This window comes from Oncorhynchus gorbuscha, linkage group LG18 (assembly GCF_021184085.1).
Source record: "Oncorhynchus gorbuscha isolate QuinsamMale2020 ecotype Even-year linkage group LG18, OgorEven_v1.0, whole genome shotgun sequence".
NCBI lineage: Eukaryota > Metazoa > Chordata > Actinopteri > Salmoniformes > Salmonidae > Oncorhynchus > Oncorhynchus gorbuscha.
In genome coordinates this window covers 45,056,618-45,078,052 of record NC_060190.1, presented here as the reverse complement: position 1 = coordinate 45,078,052, position 21,435 = coordinate 45,056,618, and the positions used below count along the sequence as shown (strand labels likewise).

General features: G+C 44.5%; 1 protein-coding gene and 1 pseudogene across 1 annotated transcript; both read right to left on the bottom strand.

Moving 5' to 3' along the window:
* Nucleotides 1-310: 310 nt before the first annotated feature.
* LOC124003524 (methyltransferase-like protein 7A) lies at nt 311-4,723 on the bottom strand. The gene is made up of 2 exons (XM_046311847.1): nt 4,152-4,723; nt 311-2,449 (listed from the first exon to the last, which is right to left on the bottom strand). The coding sequence occupies exons 1-2, from the start codon at nt 4,644-4,646 to the stop codon at nt 2,216-2,218; spliced, it is 729 nt and encodes a 242-aa protein (XP_046167803.1). The 5' UTR covers nt 4,647-4,723; the 3' UTR covers nt 311-2,215.
* Nucleotides 4,724-16,077: 11,354 nt separating this feature from the next.
* LOC124004385 lies at nt 16,078-16,196 on the bottom strand (annotated as a pseudogene).
* Between the last annotated feature and the right edge of the window lie 5,239 nt (nt 16,197-21,435).

The following is a 21,435-nucleotide window of genomic DNA, read 5'->3' as shown; positions in this document are numbered from 1 at the left end:
CCAGCTCAAACATTTTGCCTGTACTTAACTCTATTGTATATATTTCATCTTAAAGAACTCCCTAGTCCTTGTCGATGACAAGGATACCCATAATATGATGCAGCCACCATCATGCTTGAAAATATTAAGTGAAGCTTTGTATTCAGGACAAAGTTATTTTACTTTGCCACATTTTCTAGTTTTACTTTAGTGCCTTATTCCAAACAGGGTGCATGTTTTGGAATATTTTTATTCTGTATTCAATCTGTTATTTAGGTTAGTATTGTGGAGTAACTACAATGTTGTTGATCCATCCTCAGTCTTCCATCATAGCCATAAAACTCTTAACTGTTTTAAAGTCACTGTTGGCCTCATGGTGAAATCCCTGAGTGGTTTCCTTCCTCTCTGGCAACGGAGTTAGGAAAAACGCTGTATCTTTGTAGTGACTGGGCGTATTAATACACCATCAAAGGGTGATTGATGGGCCTCCTGAGTGGCGTGGTGGTCTAAAGCAGCCGGCTCTGTTGCAGCCGGCTGCGACCGGGAGACCCATGGGGTGGCGCGCAATCGGCCCAGCGTCGTTCGGGTTAGGGAAGAGTTTGGCTGGTAGGGATGTCCTTGTCCCACTACGCTCTAGTGACTCCTGTGGCATGCTGGGTGCATGCATGCTGACACGGTGTACAGTGTTTCCCTCTGACACAATGGTGTGGCTAGTTTCCAGGTTAAGTGGGCAGTGCGGCTTGGTTTGGTTGTGTTTCAGCTCTTGACCTTTTCCTATCCTGAGTCCGTAATTGAGATGCAGTGATGAGATATTAATTACCAATTGGGAGAAATGACAAATTAAATGAAACTGTGTTATTCATAACTCCACCACGCTCAAAGGGATATTCAGTGTCTGCTTTTATATTCTACTTATTGACTCAAGATATTTCAGCTTTTAATTTTTAATTCATGTGAACAAATTTCAAAAAACAATTCCACTTTGACATTATGGGGTATTATGTGTAGGCCAGTGGCACAAAATCTCAAGTTAATCCATTTTAAATTCAGACTGTAACACAACAAAATGTGGAAAAAGTCAAGGGGCATGAATACTTTATGAAAGCACTGCAATGCCAGGAGAAATTGAGGAAATGCCAAACTAAACTATGGGAGAATTGCATACTCCTCACATCCTTTCTCCCTCTCCTCATAACCTGTTGGAGGAGAATGTTTGAGTGGCGGGACATCTAGCTTTCTCATCCAATGGATTTTGAGAAGGTAGAGAGGAGGACTTGAGTATCCAATTGAGATTATCCCGATGGAACAGGTCTCAGACCCAGAGTTTATCTGATCAGGTGGTGGCCTATTGGTTAGAGTTTATATCCACTAGATGACAGCGGTCCTCTTCTCCTAGCATTCTGAGCCTCCACTCTCCCTAAAGAAAAAACAGCGTGTTGCCCCATTTGGTTACACAGAGGTGATCTCTTCAGATTAATATACACTCCCTGTATATGCCATTTTAAGTACTTTTTTTGAATAACTCTTTTTAAGAAAAGTGCCCAAAACCAATATAACACAGTGGTATGCTGCTGGCTTTCCTCTGAAGCTAAGCAGGGTTGGACTGGTCATTCCCTGGATGGGAGACCAGTTGCTGCTGGAAGTTGTGTTGGAGGGCCAGTAGGAGGCACTCTATCCTCTGGTCAATAAAAGTATCCCAGGGCAGCGATTACGGATATTGCCCTGTGTAGGGTGCAGTCTTTTGGATGGGACGTTAAACAGGTGTCCTGAATCCCATGGCACTTATTGTAAGAGCAGTGATGTTAACCCCAGTGTCCTGGCTAAATTCCCAATCTGACTGTCATGGCCATCTAATCATACCTAGCTTCCAATTGGCTCATTCATCCCCAATAGCTATTCCCCAAGTTAAATAATAACGTGTTCTGAGTCAACTTACCTGGTAAAATATGGGTTATAAAATTACACTGAATACATAAGTGTCAACAATTATTTTTAAACAGTTGCTGGGATAGGCCTAAGACCAGAGATTTGTATCAAACTTTACTGTAAAGAAAAGAGAAACCCGCACTCTTGCTTATGACGTATTATATTAAAGCCTGCATAGGAACAAGTGATACAAGCAAGAGCACTGTGCGGGTTTATTTTTTCTTTAAACCGTCATCACATTATTCCCCACACACTTGCAACGAGATAACTCAGATGTGCAAGTGCTTTTTTGATTTTTTTTTGTCAAACTTTACTTGACAGCATAGCCTATAATATGTGGTTTGATCATGAAGTTGAGTGGTGCCTCGATGTGCCTCAGTTTGAGCTCAGAGAACCCAGCAGTCTCCAGATGTTTCCATGTCGCCCTGACTACTTCACATCCATCCCCAAAGTAGTACCATATCGGCTGGAGGACGTGCTGGAAGAAGTATGTCCAAGAGGATGGGTCTGCCACTACATGCTCTAAAAAGTACAGAGCACCACCCTGTTGGACAGTCACAACAACAAAAGTTACCAGTAGTTACAAAGCATTGTGTTCCAACCTTCAGTCCATACCACTGTTAGTAGAAAAATGCATTGTCAGTATGTAGATAGTAACTGACTATTTAGTTGAAACTTATAAACATGACGGCCTTCTAAAACTAGCCGCAGCAGGGCATTTATGTTTAGTGATTCAAGTGCCTGCACAGTGGTGTATTCGTTGCCCACTAGCTTGTGTTCCTGATGATTCAATCAAACTAAATTGAATTAGTTAGTGTAGATATATTGCCTACGTTTGGTGCCTGCTATAGCTTGTTGCAACTTCCTAGCTATAGCCTAATATTCATCATAACTTAAAAACTACCTAGACATACTGGTTGTGTTTCAAAACAACATTTACAATGTTAGATTGCCAGTTGAGTTACAAGCTGCCATTTGATTAATTGTTTTGCAAGTTACCAATTGATTTTCTGAGTAACGCTAATTGCCATCATAATCTGTAGGAAAGTAGTTGTAATCATTTAGACTACAGAATCTACATAGTAAGCCCTAACAATAGTGACCTCAGTTATACACAGAGTACAAAACATTTGGAACACCTTCCTAATGTTAGCAGTTGATGTTATTCTTTAATAACACTGACCCCAAAGCAAATCATGGGGAGGAAAATAGGTTTATTTAAAGAGAATAAGTCATAGATGTTATGCTGAGAGGTAGATGGTCGTTCCTTCCCTGTCCTCAGTGATTCTCTCCCGTGAGTCTCTCCTGAACAAAGGGACAGGATGTAGTTCTATAACCCAGCCCTAGCCTGTGGTTGACCAAATAGAATTCCTTGCAATAAAACTGGGCCAATGGCCAAATAACAAGTATCCTATTTCAGACTCAATACATAGACAAATTCCTCCCATATGTCTCTGCATTAATCGCTATTACTGAAGAAAAAAAATCCCTTGATCGTTAGAACTGTATAAGAACTCTCGTCCTCTGCGTTATGTATCATCTTAAAATATTCTTACATTAGCATTGAGTTGCACACCCTTTTCCCCTCAGAACAGCCTCAATTCGTCAGGCCATGGACTCTACAATGTGTCCAAAGCATTGCACACAGATGCTGGCCCATGTGGACTCCAATGCTTTCCACAGTTGTGCCAAGTCGGCTGGATATCCTTTGGGTGGTGGACCATTCTTGAGAAACAAGGGAAACTGTTGAGCATGAAAAACCCAGCAGCGTTGCAGTTCTTGACACACTCAAACCAGTGCACCTGGCACCTATTACCATACCCCGTTCAAAGGCACAAATCGTTTGTCTGGCCCATTCCCCCTCTTAATGGCACATATACACAATCCATGTTTTAAATAGTCTCAATGCTTAAAAGTCATTTGAACCCGTCTCCTCCCCTTCATCTACGCTGATCGAAATGGATTTAACAAGTGACATCAATAAGGGATCATAGCTTTCATCTGGATTCACCTGGTCAGTCTGTCATGGAAAGAGCAGGTGTTCCTAATGTTTTGTACACTCAGTGAATAAACTGTTGACAAAATGCCAGCAGCGCGTTACTGACATTTCTCTGAAAAACATAATTTAACTATGCTGAAGGGTTATACCATGGCCAATATTTTCTATTTGAGAGTGGATGCATTGTTTCCTTTCCAAATTGATAAGCGCTCAAATGATTACACTCTAAATATGAAAATCAACTTACAGGCCTCAATATGCGATGCGCCTCCTGCAATGTTCGCGGTATGTTGTTGACAGAACACAGCACCAGCGTGCTGACGACAACGTCCACAGAGTCATCTTTCACTGCCCCCATGTCCTCTCCGGAAGCGACCACAAATCTTTCAAATGTTAGGTGATCATTGACAGCCAGACTTTTTTGTAGATACTTCTCGAAGTGAGGATTGGGGTCGGTGCAAACCACCTTGCAACCAGACGGGTAGAATTCAAAGTTAGCCCCGCTTCCGCAACCGATCTCCAAAATGCGAAGCGGGCCATTGCCTTTGGTGAACTCTGAGAGATTGCTGAAAAGATCCTTCTTTTTGTCGTTCATTTTCTTGTTGTAGGTGAAAGATATCTTGTAAATTAGAAATGGAAAGAAACGCTTGTAGATGCCATATATGCCAACCACTTCCATTAATTGTAGTGGCAACGTTACTACCTTGAAAATAAACGTAAAGAAATTCATAAAACAAGTCATTTTGCGTATGTTGAGCTGCAGAAGTTGATACAGTCGAAAGAATGTTTCGTTTCAAGCTCTTCGTCTTCTTCTGTGTATTATTTATGACTGCTGGCAACCAACTTTAAAGTGCATTACCGCCACCAACTGGACTGGAGTGTATGTAATGTGGAAGGGAGGGGTAAGTCATTAAACTGTCATTCTTGTTTTATTTTTTTCATGAATGTGTATGTTTGATGTTATGTTTGGCCTATGCCATGCCTCTCACCATATCCCAGTGAATTTTCTTGTACGAAAAGTAAATATCTGTGAAAATCAGACAATAGAAATATCTAATTTAGTGGAGAGCCTCATTCTGGTCCAAGTATGATAATTAGGGTCCTCACGGAATCCAGACATTAAAAAATATTAAAACATGTATTACCTTAGTAAGGAATCAACTAATGTATTGAAAATGTATTAATTTGCCCAAATGTATCATAAGACATGAACAAAATGTATCAGTGATACAACGAGACTTCCCCTGCCTTCTGGTAGATAGATGGAAAGGCTTTCCTAAAAACATACTCAATTACATGTTCACTACAAAGAAGCTTACACTTTCCTGGCAGAATGATTTCATTGTTTCATGTTGCGTTTATATTTTTGTTCAGTATATTTCAGTGCCAGAAATATGGGAGGGAAAGGGAGTGATTGTTATTAGATTTGAGGAGTAATGGGGTTGAAGAGCCAAGATTAACTGAACTGCTGGGGAAATTTTCAGGGAATATAGGTTTTAATTATGTATTATGTTTACTTAGGGAGATGAGAATATTGGGTAGGATTTAGACCTTACACATCTCCTTAATGTTCAAGGTCCCTGAGCGTGACACATAATGTTATTGCACAATTTAACACAGTTAGTTCAGTTAGTTATATTTCACTTCTCACTTTTCACTATTGCCCGTTCCTGAATGAGTGAATCTACTGTGTCCCTAATGTCCTCCTTATTTGTTCATAAGGGTCAGTGCATGTGGCACAAATTCATTTTTGTGCCTGACCAGTTTGCACAGGGGGAGTCTGTAGCGTTTCCTGGATGGCAGAAGCACAAACTCTGAGTTGAGCACAGGGGAGGAGGGCTCTGATATTTTGTTTGCCGTCCTCAGCATGTTTGTGTGGTAGCAGTCCAGAAAGGTTTTGATGGTCAGCTTGACAATCATTTTTTGGGCAGTTTTCAGTAGACTTGACATCCTGGTTTTTGCCTGTACTGTGTGTTGTACCAAGCAGTGATGCAGTACTGCAAAACACTCTGGATAGTGGAGCAAAAGAACATGTTCAGTATTTCCAAGGTTGCCCTGAAAGACTTCAGCCTGCAGAGAAAGTGCATGCACTGTTGCACCTTAGCACACACACAGCACATAGTCCACTTTGACACTCCATCTCAGGGCATGGTCAACATGTACTCCCAGATATATATATGAGAGTAGACCTGCTGGATGTGTTCACTGTGAATGACTACCTGGTTTCGGTCAGCCACTGACCTGGGCTCAAAGATAACCTCCTGTGTTTTTGTGACATTCAGGACAAAATAGTTTGTCACATCACTGCACAAGGCTGTTTACACTGTCTAGGTACAGTGGGAGGTTGCTGTTGTCCTCCATTAGGGCCAGCAGGACAGTGTCATCGGAGTACTTAATCATAAAATGCTTGGCGTTTTGACTTGTGCAATTGGTGTACAGAATGAAAAGGACGGGTGAGCTCACACAACCTTGTGGGGCTCCCCAATTGGTGACCACAGGAGGGGAGAGAGTGTTGTTTACCTTGAGTTCTGTTACTGAGAAATGAGTGTTACCAGTAAATGATGTGTGGATTAATGTCCAGTTCTTTCATTTTGGCTAGTAAAAGGTGTGTTTGTATGGTGTTAAAAGCAGAGGAAAAATCTATAAAGAGTGCTTTGGCATATATTTTTGGTTGGTCTAGGTGTTTCAGAATCAGGTGTGTGAGGGTGGTCATTGCATCCTCTGTACTGTGCCCGTTTCTATATACTAGCTGGTAAGGGTCTAGTTTCCCATCTGCAGAGAGTTTTAGGTTCAGAGCCACTATTCTCTTCAAAGATTTGATGAGCATTGTGGTCAGAGCCACTTGTCGGTAGTTATCGTGCTCCTTGGGGCTTTTTCGGGATGGGGATGAAGTGAAACGTTTCCAGGCCTGTGGTATTGTGTGTGAGTCGATGGATAACTGGAAGATGGGTTGCCAGACTGGGTCAAGCTCCTCAGCAAAGGTCTTGAGGAGGACTGGGCTGACATTATCTGGCCCAGAGGCCTTTCTTGGGTTCAGTTGTTTAAAAACCTTTGTGACCTGCTCTGTGGTCACAATGATTTCCTCTGCGTGAGAGGCAGGGAGAGTCTGTAGGACAGCAAAGCCGTCATTTGTGTGATTATGGGTGTCAACTATTTTGTAGAACAGGTTCAGTTTCTTCACAAATGTCGGCTCATCATCTATGTGGAGGGGTTTACAGGGAGCTGACATGCCGGCCATGCTCTTTATGGTTTGCCAGGCTAGCCCATTGTTCCCGCAGTGATGATTCACCAACTTCGTCCAATGTTTTCATCATTTAACTGCAGATAAGCGCTAAAAAGCCTAGGCCTACCAATAGGTAACCAAATGAACGGCTCTCTCACCGATGATGTGATTCGGTAGGTTACACTGACTGACGAGACAAGAGTCACTCACTGTCTGGCCCCGACATGCTAGGAAAGGAAACCTAGGAAATCCTTTAGGTTACTTGTCCCAATGCGATACCATAGGACATACAGTATAACCAAGTTGCATTATCTATGAATGGCAAAGGGACATAGGAGATCCACTTTATTCAGTCAGTTCAAGTTCGACACCTTTTAATATGAAATAATAATAATCTTTTATAAATGAATGTGTCAGAAAAAAAGGATTAAGATATGCCGCGGATTTTGACTCATCGTTACAACTTACATGACATTGGACGTGAAAATTCATGTGCATTATGCTCTCTCCCTCTGTGTATTTTTTTTGGGACTGCAACTGGAGATCTGTATATAATGACAATATGCTCATGTCTCCGCCCTAAAACGGGAGTCATTGTCCGGGAAGGCAGGCATCAAGCTTAGTTCCAAAATAAGCCCATAGAAATGCATTGGGCTGTGAGACCTCTTGCTTCGCTTCTTCCTCTCTTCTGCATTGTCCTGTCATCGTTCGCTTTGTGACTGACAGGCGCCTATCCTGCCAATAGATTGTTAGAAGATGCATATCGTTCATTCTAGTGGGAGAAGGCTTGCTGGACTGGCGAACTGAGTCTTTTAAATGAAAAGTAGCCTGGTTAATATGAAGTGGAAAATGTAGCTGGCTGAAAATGAGTCTGTAACCGGTTGATTAGCCAACAGCTGGCGCTTAATGAAAAACATTGGTGGTAGCGAGCTGGAGAACATATTCATTGTAGCTTCCCACATTAGCTATAGCAAATAATAATTCAACAAAACTATGGCCTACAACCAGGTGCGGTGCTATGGTCTCAGCACAGAGGGGGTGGATTGGTCTCGAGGGGCCCTTCTGACCAAATCATTTTTTAAAGTATAGCTGATATGGCCAATCATAAATGCAAATTAGGCATTATCACATATTGAGCCATGCAATCAGATTTCCAATAAAACACACAGAGAGATACGGTGTTTCACTTTGCCAGACACAAAAAAAAAGAAAACCAGTCGGTTGCCAGTCGGCCGCTAATAGCAAAACAATGTTTTAGCACTAAGGACGTGTCGCTCTACAAAGCGTAGCGGCCAGGAGAGCTCCACAGGTAGTCGGCACCATGGTCAGCAGCACCCAAGCGAAGATTCATCAAAACCATTCATCAAAATCATTAATCTAAGGCATGAAGAGGTTGTTTAGTAGACAAAAAGGCCTACATTCAAAGATAAAGTAGATACGTAAGTCTACAACTCAAAAACAGATACAGTGTAAGCAACACATGGCAGGCAGTGTCTCTCTCTCTCACACACACACACACACACACACACACACACACACACACACACACACACACACACACACACACACACACACACACACACACACACACACACACACACACACACACACACACACACACACACACACACACACACACACACACACACACACACACACACACACACACACACACACACACACACACACACACAACAAATGTTGGTGATGTTTCACTCACCAGATTTTTCACTCTTCTCAGCCAATCTTGCCATTTTGTAGATTGATTTAGCCTAGTAGTCAATTTGTTAATTCCATCATCATGCATTCCATAAAACAAAATAATAATCCCAATAAGTGAACGAACTATGTACAAATCAAGGTCCCATTTTAAAACGTCATCTTCTCCTGCTTCATATTGTCAAACCACTTTGTAAATGTCATTGTCTTGCCATAGTCACAGGACGTAGGGGTGCTGCAGCACACCCTGAAAAATCAGAATTATTTTGTATATTTTTTATCGCATCACCCCAACCCGCAAACATCTTCTCGTGGCTATTTTTCTTGCTCAAAACAAAGCAAAGTGAGATTGGATAGTCTGGCGTAATTTATGCATGCACACAAATAGCTCTTGATGAGCTTCATGCGACTAGAACTTCGCTCTGACTGCTGATGGGAATGGTCTTGTAAATTCTATGGAGAATGGTCAGATTCGGTGCTTGTCGTTGGCAATGAGGAATGGTAGGTCTGCGTCAGTGTTGAGATCCATGGTTAACTCGGAATACAGAGCATTCGGAAAGTATTCAGACCCCTTGACTTTTTCAAAATTTTGTTACGTATGTTAGAGCCTTATTCTAAAATCCTCATCAATCTGCAGACAATACCCCATACTGACAAAGCGAAAAGAGAAATACCTTATTTACTTAAGTATGCAGACCCTTCACTATGAGACTCGAAACTGAGCTCAGGTGCATCCTGTTTCCATTGATCGTCCTTGAGATGTTTCTACAACTTGATTGGAGTCCACCTGTGGTAAATTCAATTAATTGGACATGATTTGGAAATGCACACACCTGCCTATATAAGGTCTCACAATTGACAGTGCATGTCAGAGAAGAGAAAATAACAAGCCATGAGGTTGAAGGAATTGTCCATAGAGCTCTGAGACAGGATTGTGTCGAGGCACAGATCTGGGGAAGGGTACCAACAAATGTCTGCAGCATTTAAGGTCCCCAGAAACACAGTGGCCTCCATCATTCTTAAATAGAAGAAGTTTGGATCCATCAAGACTCTTCCTAGAGCTGGCCGTCCAGCCAAATTGAGCAATTTCACCTTGTGAAGACTTACAGAGAACGTTTGACCTCTATCATTGCCAACAAAGGGTATATAACAAAGTATTGAGATAAACTTTTGTTATTGACCAAATACTTATTTTCCACCATAATTTGCAAATGAATTAATTAAAAATCCTACAATTGTAACGAACTTCGTCTGCTGTTAGAAGAGAGGCAGACCGAAATGCAGCGTGTGGGTTACTCATGACCTTTAATAAAGAAAAAGCGGTACATGAAATAATAGAAAATACAAAACAACAAACAAGTGAAACAAATTACAGCCTATCTGGTGACTAACACTAAGACAGGTACAATCGCCCACGAAATACAATGCGCACTCAAGCTACCTAAATACGGTTCCCAATCCGAGACAACTAGAATCAGCTGACTCCAATTAGGAATCGCCTCAGGCAGCCAAGCCTAACTAGACACACCCCTACTAATACACACTCCTAATTAATACAAACCCCAAAATGAAATACAACATATAAACCCATGTCACACCCTGGCCTACCCAAACATATAACAAAAACACAAGATACAATGACCAAGGCGTGACAACAATGTGATTTTCTGGATTTTTTTCTCATTTTGTCTGTCATAGTTGAAGTGTACCTATGAGGAAAATTACAGGCCTCTCTCATCTTTTTAAGTGGGAGAACTTGCACAATTGGTGGCTGACTAAATACTTTTTTGCCCCACTGTATACCAACCAGAAGCCATGGATTGCAGGCAACATCCACATCGAGCTAAAGGCTGGAGCTGTCTCTTTCAAGGTGCGAGACACTAATCTGGACACTTATAAGAAATCCCGATGTGACCTCAGACGAAACATCAAACAAGCAAAGCGTCAATACAGGATTAAGATTGAATTCTACTACACCAGCTCTGACGCTCATCGAATGTGGCAGGGCTTGAAAACTATTACGGACTACAAAGGGAAACTCAGCTGTGAGCTGCCCAGTGACGCACGCCTACCAGATGAGGTAAATGTCTTTTATGCTCCCTTCGAGGCAAGTAACACAGAAGCATGCATGAGAGCACCAGCTGTTCTGGACGACTGTGTGATAACGCTCTTGGTAGCTGATGTGAGCAAGACCTTAAAGCAGGTCAACATTCACAAAGCCGCGGGGCCAAACGGATTACCAGCACGGCTACTCAAAGCATGCACGGACCAACTGGCAAGTGTCTTCACTGACATTTTTCTCCCTGACCGAGTCTGTAATACCTACATGTTTCAAGCAGTCCACCATAGTCCCTGTGCACAAGGAAGTGAAGGTAACCTGCCTAAATGATTACCGCCCAGTAGCACTCACGTAGGTAGCCATGAAGTTCTTTGAAAGGCTGGTCATGGCTCACATCAACAGCATCCTCCCGGATACCCTAGACCCACTCCAATTTGGATACCACCCCAACAGATTCACAGATGACACAATTTCAATTGCACCCCACACTGCCCTTTCCCACCTGGACAAAAAATACACCTATGTGAGAATGCTGTTCATTGACTACAGCTCAGCTCTCAACACCATAGCACCCACAAAGGTCATCCCTAAGCTAAGGACCCTGGGACTAAACACCTCCCTCATCAACTGCATCCTGTACTTCCTGATGGTCCGCCCCCAGGTGGTAAGTGTAGGCAACAACACATCTGCTGATCCTCAACACTGGGGCCCCTCGGGTGTGTGCTTAGTCCCCTCCTGTATTCCTTGTTCACCCACAACTGCGTGACAAAACACGACTCCAACACCATCATTAAGTTTACTGACGATACAACAGTGGTAAGCCTGATCACCAATGATGATGAGACAAGGGAGGAGGTCAGAGACCTGGCCTTGTGGTGCCCGGACAACAACTTCTCCCTCAATGTGAGCAAGACAAAGGAGCTGATAGTGGACCACAGGAAAAGGCAGGCCAAACAGGCCCCCATTAACATTGACAGGGCTGTAGTGGAGCAGGTCGAGAGTTTCAAGCTCCTTGGTGTCCACATCACCAATTAACTATCATGGTCCAAACACACTAAGACAGTCGTGAAGAGGGCACAACAACATATTTTCCCTCTCAGGAGACTGAAAATATTTGGCATGGGTCCCTAGATCCTCAAAAAGTTCTACAGTTGCACCATCGAGAGCACCCTGACCGGTTGCATCACTGCTTGGTATGGTAACTGCTCATATAACTGTAAGGCGCTACAGAAGTTAGTGAATACGGCCCAGTACAATGGGGCCAAGCTTCCTGCCATCCAGGACCTATATACTAGGCAGTGTCAGAGGAAACTGCTTTTACACTGCTGTTATTCACTGTTTATTATCTATGCATAGTCACTTCACCACTACCTACATGTACAAATCACCTCAACTAACCTGTATGTAGCCTCGTTATTGTTATTTTATTGTGTTACTTTTTATAATTTTGACTTTATTTATTTATTTATTTATTATTTATTTGGTAAATAATTTCTTAACTCTTTCTTGAACTAATGCACTGTTTGTTGGTTAAGGGCTTGTAAGTAAGCCTTTCACGGTAATGTTGCATTGGCGTATGTGACAAATAAAGTTTGATTTGATATATCTGATCTCAGCAATGCAGGTGTCAATTAGATCCATGGCAGTGTTTACGTTCATAGAAGCCTTTTGCAGTTAGTTAGAAAGGATGTACAGTTGAAGTCTGAAGTTAAGATACACTTAGGTTGGAGTCATTAAAACTAATTTTACAACCACTCCACAAATTCTTTGTTGACAAACTATAGTTTTGGCAAGTCTGTTAGGACGTCTACTTTGTGCATGACACAATACATTTTTCCAACAATTGTTTACTGACAGATTATTTCACGTATAACACACTGTTTCACAATTCCATTGGGTTTTCAATTCCAGAAAATGATGTCATGGCTTTAGAAGCTTCTGATAGGCTAATTGACATCATTTGAGTCAATTGGAGGTCTACCTGTGGATGTATTTCAAGGCCTACCTTCAAACTCAGTGCCTCTTTGCTTGACATCATGGGAAAATCTAAATAAATCAGCGAATAACTCCGAAAGAAAATGGTAGACCTCCACAAGTCTGGTTCAACCTTGGGAGAAATGTCCAAACACTTGAAGGTACCACGTTCATCTGTACAAACAATAGTACGCAAGTATAAACACCATGGGACCATGCAGCCGTCATAACGCTCAGGAAGGAGACGCGTTCTGTCTCCTAGAGATGAACATACTTTGGTGTGAAAAGTGCAAATCAATCCCAGAACAACAGCGAAGGACCTTGTGAAGATGCTGGAGGAAACAGGTACAAAAGTATCTATATCCACAGTAAAACGAGTCCTATATCGACATAACCTGAAAGACCGCTCAGCAAGGAAGAAGCAACTGCTCCAATACCGCCATAAAAAAGCCAGACTACGGTTTGCAACTGCACATGGGGACAAAGATTGTATTTTTTTTAGAAATGTCCTCTGGTCTGCTGAAACAAAAATAGAACCTTTTGGACATAATGACCATTGTTATGTTTGGAGGAAAAAGGGGGAGGCTTGCAAGCCGAAGAACACCATCCCAACCTAAAAGCACGGGGGTGGCAACATCATTGCTGCAGGAGGGCCTGGTGTACTTCACAAAATAGATGGCATCATGAGGAAGGGAAATTATGTGGATATATTGAAGCAACATCTCAAGACATCAGTCAGGAAGTTAAAGCTTGGTTGTAAATCGGTCTTCCAAAAGGACAATGACCCCAAACCTACTTCCGAAGTTGTGGCAAAATGGTTTAAGGACAGCAAAGTCAAGGTATTGGAATGACCATCACAAAGCCCTGACCTTAATCCTATAGAAAATTTGTGGGCAGAACTGAAAAAGCGTGTGCGTGCAAGTAGGCCTACAAACCTGACTCAGTTATGCCAGCTCTGTCAGGAGGAATGGGCCAAAATTCATCCAACTTGTTGTGGGAAGCTTGTGGAAGGCTACCCAAAACGTTTGACCCAAATAATTTAAACAATTTAAAGGCAATGCTACCAAATACTAATTGAGTGTATGTAAACTTCTGACCCACTAGGAATGTGATGAAAGAAATAAAAGCTGAATAAATCATTCTCTCTACTATTATTCTGACATTTCACATTCTTAAGATAATCTGGTGATCCTAACTGACCTAAGACAGGGAGTTGTTAATATGAATAAATGTCATGAATTGTAAAAAACCTAGTTTAAACTTCCGAAGTCAACTGTACGTCTTCTTTAGTAAACTGTTTCAAAACACCAACAGACATTTAAACCCAAATGTTTTATAACATTTTTAGAGGCGTTGTATAGTTATGGTGCTTTATTCAGCACTGCTGGAAGAGGGGTGAGAGCGGCTCTGCAAGGTGGTGTGCTGCTTGTGTCGCCGTCAGCAGAAACATCCTCGGCTATAACTAGCCTTACTTTGGCTATGCAATTGTCCCCCTCCACCTCCTCCCAGTTGCTGCTGGTCCACCTCCTCTTGTGTCCCCATGACCACTGTCATGCCTGCTCCCGCTCTCCCTTTCTGGTGCTCGAGGGCATCAGGCTGCCATTCATTATGCACACCCGTCTGTCATGCAGGTGAAAGAGGACCCAAAAGCGACTTAACAGAAACAGAGTTTATTTAAGTCCAAACAGGGAATAACAAAAATCCTCTAGTCTGTAGAGGGGGAATAACTGGAGAAGCGGCCACAGACTGCAGGTCGCTTCGGGTAGGCGCAGGCCGTAGTTGACAGAGACACCTGCTCACACGCAGCATCTGATGAAGGCAAAAAAACACGACAGGACAGGGCGATACACAATCACAGCAAAAACACGACAGGACAGGGCGAAACGCAATCACAGCATGGTGAATACTAAACAAGGAACCGACCAAGGAATGGACCCAGCGACTTCAGACGCTCGTTACACTGCCGTCAAGATCCAAGGAGCCATGCTCGGCAGACACGAGCAGGAATTGTCTGCTGCTCGCCATGCCGTGGAGAACCTGGCCGCTCAGGTTTCCGACCTCTCTGGACAGTTCCAGAGTCTACGTCTCGTGCCACCTGTTACTTCCTGGCCTGCCGAGCCTCCAGAACCTAGGGTTAATAACCCACCTTGCTACTCCGGGCAGCCCACTGAGTGCCGCTCCTTTCTCACGCAGTGTGAGATTGTGTTCTCTCTCCAACCCAACACATACTCTAGAGAGAGAGCTCGGGTTGCTTACGTCATTTCACTCCTTACTGGCCGGGCTCGAGAATGGGGCACAGCTATCTGGGAGGCAAGGGCTGATTGCTCTAACAAGTTCCAGAACTTTAAAGAGGAGATGATTGGGCCCTGCTTCCTTAGATTATTCTGTGAGCCGGCGCTTCCTTTTTGGAGGGACCTCTCCCGGGAGGTTCCTTCAGATGTGGACTCTTTGCTCCAACCCTCCTTTCTCAACACAACACATACTCTAGAGGAGCTCGCACGTCATTTCATCCTTACTGGCCGGGCTGATTGCTCTGGGAGGCAAGGGCTGATTGCTCTAACAAGTTCCAGAACCATCCTTCTAGGGCCCTGGCTTCCTTATGCCAAGGTGAACGGTCCATAACGGATTATTCTATTGAGTTTCGCACTCTTGCTGCCTCTAGTGAGTGGAACCCGGGCTGCGTGGAGGGACTCCTCTCCCGGGAGGTTCCTTCAGATGTGGACTGATTTCCCCATGCATCCGGGTAGATCTTCGCACCGGGCTCGTGGAAGAGAGCCATCTCCCTCTCCCTCTGGCTTTGAGACTGAGCCCATGCAGCTGGGAGGGATTCGCATCTCGACTAAGGAGAGGGAGGGATCACCAACCGCCTGTGCCTCTATTGCGGAGTTGCTGGACATTTTGTTAATTCATGTCCAGTAAGAGGCCAGAGCCCATCAGTAAGCGGAGGGCTACTGGTGAGCGCTACTACTCAGGTCTCTTCATCTAGATCTTGTACTACTATGTCGGTCCATCTACGCTGGACCGGTTCGGGTGCTACATGCAGTGCCTTGATTGACTCTGGGGCTGAGGGTTGTTTCATGGACGAAGCATGGGTTCGGAAACATAACATTCCTTTCAGACCGTTAGACAAGCCTACGCCCATGTTTGCCTTAGATGGTAGTCATCTTCCCAGTATCAAATTTGAGACACTACCTTTAACTCTTACAGCACCTGGTATTCCCAGGCGGTCTCCCATCCAAGTACTAACCAGGCCCGAACCTGCTTAGCTTCCAAGATCAGACAAGATCAGGCGTACTCAGGCCAGTGTGGTCGTAAGCAGTGTGAGATTGTGTTCTCTCTCCAACCCAACACATACTCTAGAGAGAGAGCTCGGGTTGCTTACGTCATTTCACTCCTTACTGGCCGGGCTCGAGAATGGGGCACAGCTATCTGGGAGGCAAGGGCTGATTGCTCTAACAAGTTCCAGAACTTTAAAGAGGAGATGATTCGGGTTTTTGACCGTTCAGTTTTTGGTAGGGAGGCTTCTAGGGCCCTGGCTTCCTTATGCCAAGGTGAACGGTCCATAACGGATTATTCTATTGAGTTTCGCACTCTTGCTGCCTCTAGTGAGTGGAACGAGCCGGCGCTGCTCGCTCGTTTTCTGGAGGGACTCCACGCAGTGGTTAAGGATGAGATTCTCTCCCGGGAGGTTCCTTCAGATGTGGACTCTTTGATTGCTCTCGCCATCCGCATAGAACGACGGGTAGATCTTCGTCACCGGGCTCGTGGAAGAGAGCTCGCATCAACGGTGTTTCCCTGCTCCGCATCGCAACCATCTCCCTCCTCTGGCTTTGAGACTGAGCCCATGCAGCTGGGAGCAGGAACGGAACGATAGAGAGAAGAGAGAGCGAGAGAGTGAGAGGGGGAGGGGGAGAGAGAGGGATAGAAAGAGGGAAAGAACCCAATAAGACCAGCAGAGGGAAACGAACAGAATGGGGAGCACAGGGACAAGACATGATAATAAATGACAAACATGACACCGTCACCATCATTATGTGCAGCAGCGCTCATTGGACTCACCAGGACTCCTTCCCTTTGTTGATTGCCCTCTCTATAACTGTCTGCTCCCCTGTTTGTTCCCTGTGTCTGCATTAATGTCGTTATGTGTTCGTGTCCAGATGCTGTCCTGTCCTATTCCATGTCTGTTACCATTAAATGTTCACTCCCTGTACCTGCTTCTCGTCTCTACCAGCGTCAATCCTTACAACCACTGGTAGGGCTGTGGCAGTCATGGAATTTTGTCAGCCGGTTATTGTCAAGCAAATAACCGCCGGCTCACAGTAATTGACCGTTAATGAACAAAAACACGGAAATTGCCATGAAACTAAAGATCTCGTACGACACTGTGTACTACTCCCTTCACAGAACAGCGCAAACTGGCTCTAACCAAATAAAAAGAGGAGTGGGAGGCCCCGGTGCACAACTGAGCAAGAGGACGTACATTAGAGTGTCTAGTTTGAGAAACAGATGCCTCACAAGTCCTCAACTGGCAGCTTCATTAAATAGTACCTGCAAAACACCAGTCTCAACGTCAACAGTGAAGAGGTGACTCCGGGATGCTGGCGTTCTAGAGTTGCAAAGAAAAAGCCATATTTCAGACTGGCCAATAAAAATAAAAGATTAAGATGGGCAAAAGAACAATGACACTGGACAGAGGAACTCTGTCTAGGCAGAGTTGCCTCTTCACAGTTGACGTTGAGTGTTTTGCTCGTACTATTTAATGAAGCTGCCATTTGAGGACTTGTTGAGGGCAATTTAGGAAGGGGGATAAATGGGCGGCTTGGAGAACCTATCCACCACCGCAAGGATGGTGGTGGTGCCATCTGATGGAGGGAGACCCGTGACGAAGTCCAAGGATATATGGGACCAGGAGTGGTTGAAGGAGGCTAGACGGAGCTTGCCGTGGAGTCTTATTTTGCTCACACATAATGCAGGCAATAACGAACACGGAGAAGTCAAGAACCATGGTGGGCCACCAAAAACGTTGTCGGACAAAAGCCAAGGTCCGATGGGAGCCAGGATGACAGGACAGCCTCAAGGAATGTGCCCATTCCAGGACCGGAGTACGGGCAGAATCCTGGACAAACATCCTGGTTAGCCGGACCAGACTCTATACCCCAGAAGATAGCAGGCTCTAGACAGGAAGTAGGGAGGATGGTCTCGGGGTCCGATGGTGTAGTGGTGGGGCTGTACAGACATAAGAGTGGGTCAGGCTTTACATTCTTGGACCCCGGGCGTTAGGATATAGTGAAATGAAAACCAGTGAATAACAGGGCCCATCACGCCTGCCTGGATTTGAGGTGCTTGGCAGTGCGAAGATATTCCAGGTTCCTATGATCTGTCCACACCAAGAATAGGTGTTCCGCCCCTTCTAACCAGTGCCTCCACTACTCCAACCCCTTCTTAACTGTGAGTAATTCTCAATTTCCTGTGTCGTAGTTCCTCTCAGCGGGATTAAGACGATGGGAAGGTGCAGGGAGGCAGCTTCGTGTTCTGGGCAGAATGCTGGGAAAGGACTTTCCCCACTCCGATGTCCGAGGCGTTGACCTCCACCACGAACTGACGGTATAGGATAGCAGGCAGGATTGGGGTCAGGACAGGCAGAAAGGTCAGAGCTGGGAAGACTAGAAAAAGCTAAAACTAGAGCACAGGAACATGCTGGTAGGACATGACAAGACGAACTGGCAAACAACAAACAGAAAACACAGGTGTAAATACACAGGGGATAATGGGGATGAATTGGAAATACCTGTTGGGTGGTGGAGACAAGCACAAGACAGGTGAAACCGATCAGGGTGTGACACTAATGATTTTTTTTTAAAAGTCTGATCAAAAACATGAGCTCTGCTTTGTTTTTTTGTACAGGCTGTACACAGCTGTTCATCAGTCTCTCATTCACAATTTGACAAGCACTTGACAATGCCTCAAATTTCCTGGCAGCAAATATATAATTCACAAGTGATAGGCTAATATTGTCATTCATAAGAGTATTCTTGATTTAATCGTGTCTTTATATATACTAAATGACTTATGTGTGAAATTTGTTTTTATTTAGAATGGACCATTATCATGCACCTGTCTCGAAACAGGGGCAGGGGATAAAATACTCGTCATCTACATTATGCACTTAAATAGCGAATGGAGGACACTATTGCAGTGGTTCATTTTTATTTCATCCTGTCTTAAAGAGAAACAATGCACTTAACATTAGGAAAGTTGACAAATAAATATAGTAGGCCTAGCCAATAGAAAGCTGATGGGATCATCCTCTTTTTAATAGAGGCCATCACTCTGTTTTCTTACGCAATTGCACAGCCTATAGAAATGTTGCTCATCATGAGCTCATGGGCACTCATGAAGTGTTTGATTCAATTTTGGATACATTTGTATTGATGTCAGAGTGATTAGAGGGACAATAGAGTGCTGAGTACCAGGCAGTTGTAGGCTATTAATGACCATCAGTAGTATCAGAGGTTGGAGAAGCCTAATTACTGGGACTAAATGGTCATGTGAAATTTGACTGCCATCATGACTCGTGACCACCAGTGTGGTATTAATATGATCACCGTAACAGCCGTGGTTACGGGCGGGAGGCCATGCTTCCATCAACACCGGCCTCATTAGCCACTGTCAGGCTAAAGCAGTGGTTGCAAGCATGACGGATGCAATTACATTTTTCTTATTCTCTCGCTCTTTGCGTTTTAGCGCACCTGACTTGTACTTTTTATCCATTTGTCTTCTGAATGTAACTTAGCTAGCTAGACATGACCTGATGAAGTTAAACTCATGCAACAGACAGGGTTGTCAATCAAATATGACAGGCCTGGGTACATTTGTTTTCATAATTTAAGAAGACAATAACTAATGTTGTTTTGGTATTGTATGAAGTAGGTATAAGATACCAAAAGTAGTTTTAAATTAGCAAATTACTAAATAAATAATAATTTGGAAGACCCTGGTCCCCCCCCAACCAGCAGCCAACCAACAGCGGTGCCCTAATAAGTCCCAGGCCAGGGGGCACCTCAATGGGGTATAGCGACAGACACAGCTATATATTGCTTTATAAAATAAGTGTAACGGCAGATCTCCTCTTCGTCTGAAGAGGAGTAAGGATCGGACCAAGATGCAGCGTGGTAAGTGTCCATGACGATATTTTAATAAAGAAAAATGAACACTCGAACAAAAACAAAAAACGATAACGTGAAATCTACAAACCGAAACAGTACCGTGTGGCGAACAAACACCCACAAACCAACAGTGAAACCCAGGCTACCTAAGTATGATTCTCAATAAGAGACAACTAACGACATCTGCCTCTGATTGAGAACCATACTAGGCCGAAACAGAAGACAAACATAGAAAAACAAACATAGACACGCCCTGACCATACTAAATAAAGACAAAACAAAGGAAATAAAGGTCAGAACATGACAGTACCCCCCCCCCCCCCACCAAAGGTGCAAACTCCGGCCGCAAAACCTGAACCTATAGGGGAGGGTCTGGGTGGGCGTCTGTCCGCTGTGGCGGTTCTGGCGCGGGAAGTGGACTCACTTCACCACAGTTTTTGTCCGCCTCATTGTCTGCCTCCGTGGCCTCTTAAACACGGCGACCCTCGCCGCCGACCTCGGACTGGGGACCCTAGAAATGGGTCCCGAATGGACGGGAGATTCCGGAGTGAAGGGCAATTCTGGCATCGCCTGGCTGACTTATGGCTCCGGCAGCTCCTGGCTGACTGACGGCTCTGTCGGCTCCTGGCTGGCTGGCGACTCAGGACAGACGGGTACATGGTACCTGGCTCGATGCCCACTCTAGCCCGGCCGATACGAGGAGCTGGAATGTACCGCACCAGGCTATGCACACGCACTGGGGAAACTGTGCGCTCCACTGCATAAGACGGTGCCTGCCCGGTCCCTCTCCTGGTTGAATGCTCTCCGGTTGCACAGGAAGTTGGTCTGCCTACCTGGCCAGATCGCCACACATCCCTGTGTGCCACCCCCTGGAAACTTTTGGGGCTGCCCACTCTCGGTGCCTGCCCAGTCCAGCCGGAAGTTGGTCTCTGCCCTGGCTTGTTCCTCCACCCCCAATGCCGCCCAGCCGCTCTGCCCTGCTTGTTCCTCATAATGCCTCCAGCTGCTGCTCTGCTTTGGGGCGGAGATATTCCCCTGGCTGTTCCCAAGGTCCTTTGCCGTCCAGAATCTCTTCCCAAATCCATTTCTCCAAGTACTGCTGCCTCTCCTGCTGCTGCTGTTGCTGCCTGTTACCACGCTGCTTGGTCCTTGGTTGGTGGGTGTTTCTGTAACCCCCCCCCAATGACACCTGCCTCTGATTGAGAACCATACTAGGCCGAAACAGAAACCAAACATAGAAAAACAAACATAGACTGCCCACCCCAACTCACGCTCTGACCATACAAAATAAAGACAAAACAAAGGAAATAAAGGTCAGAACGTGACAATAAGCAACACCAGCTCAAGCAAATTCCAGGATTTTATGAAATCATGTAATGTATCATATTAT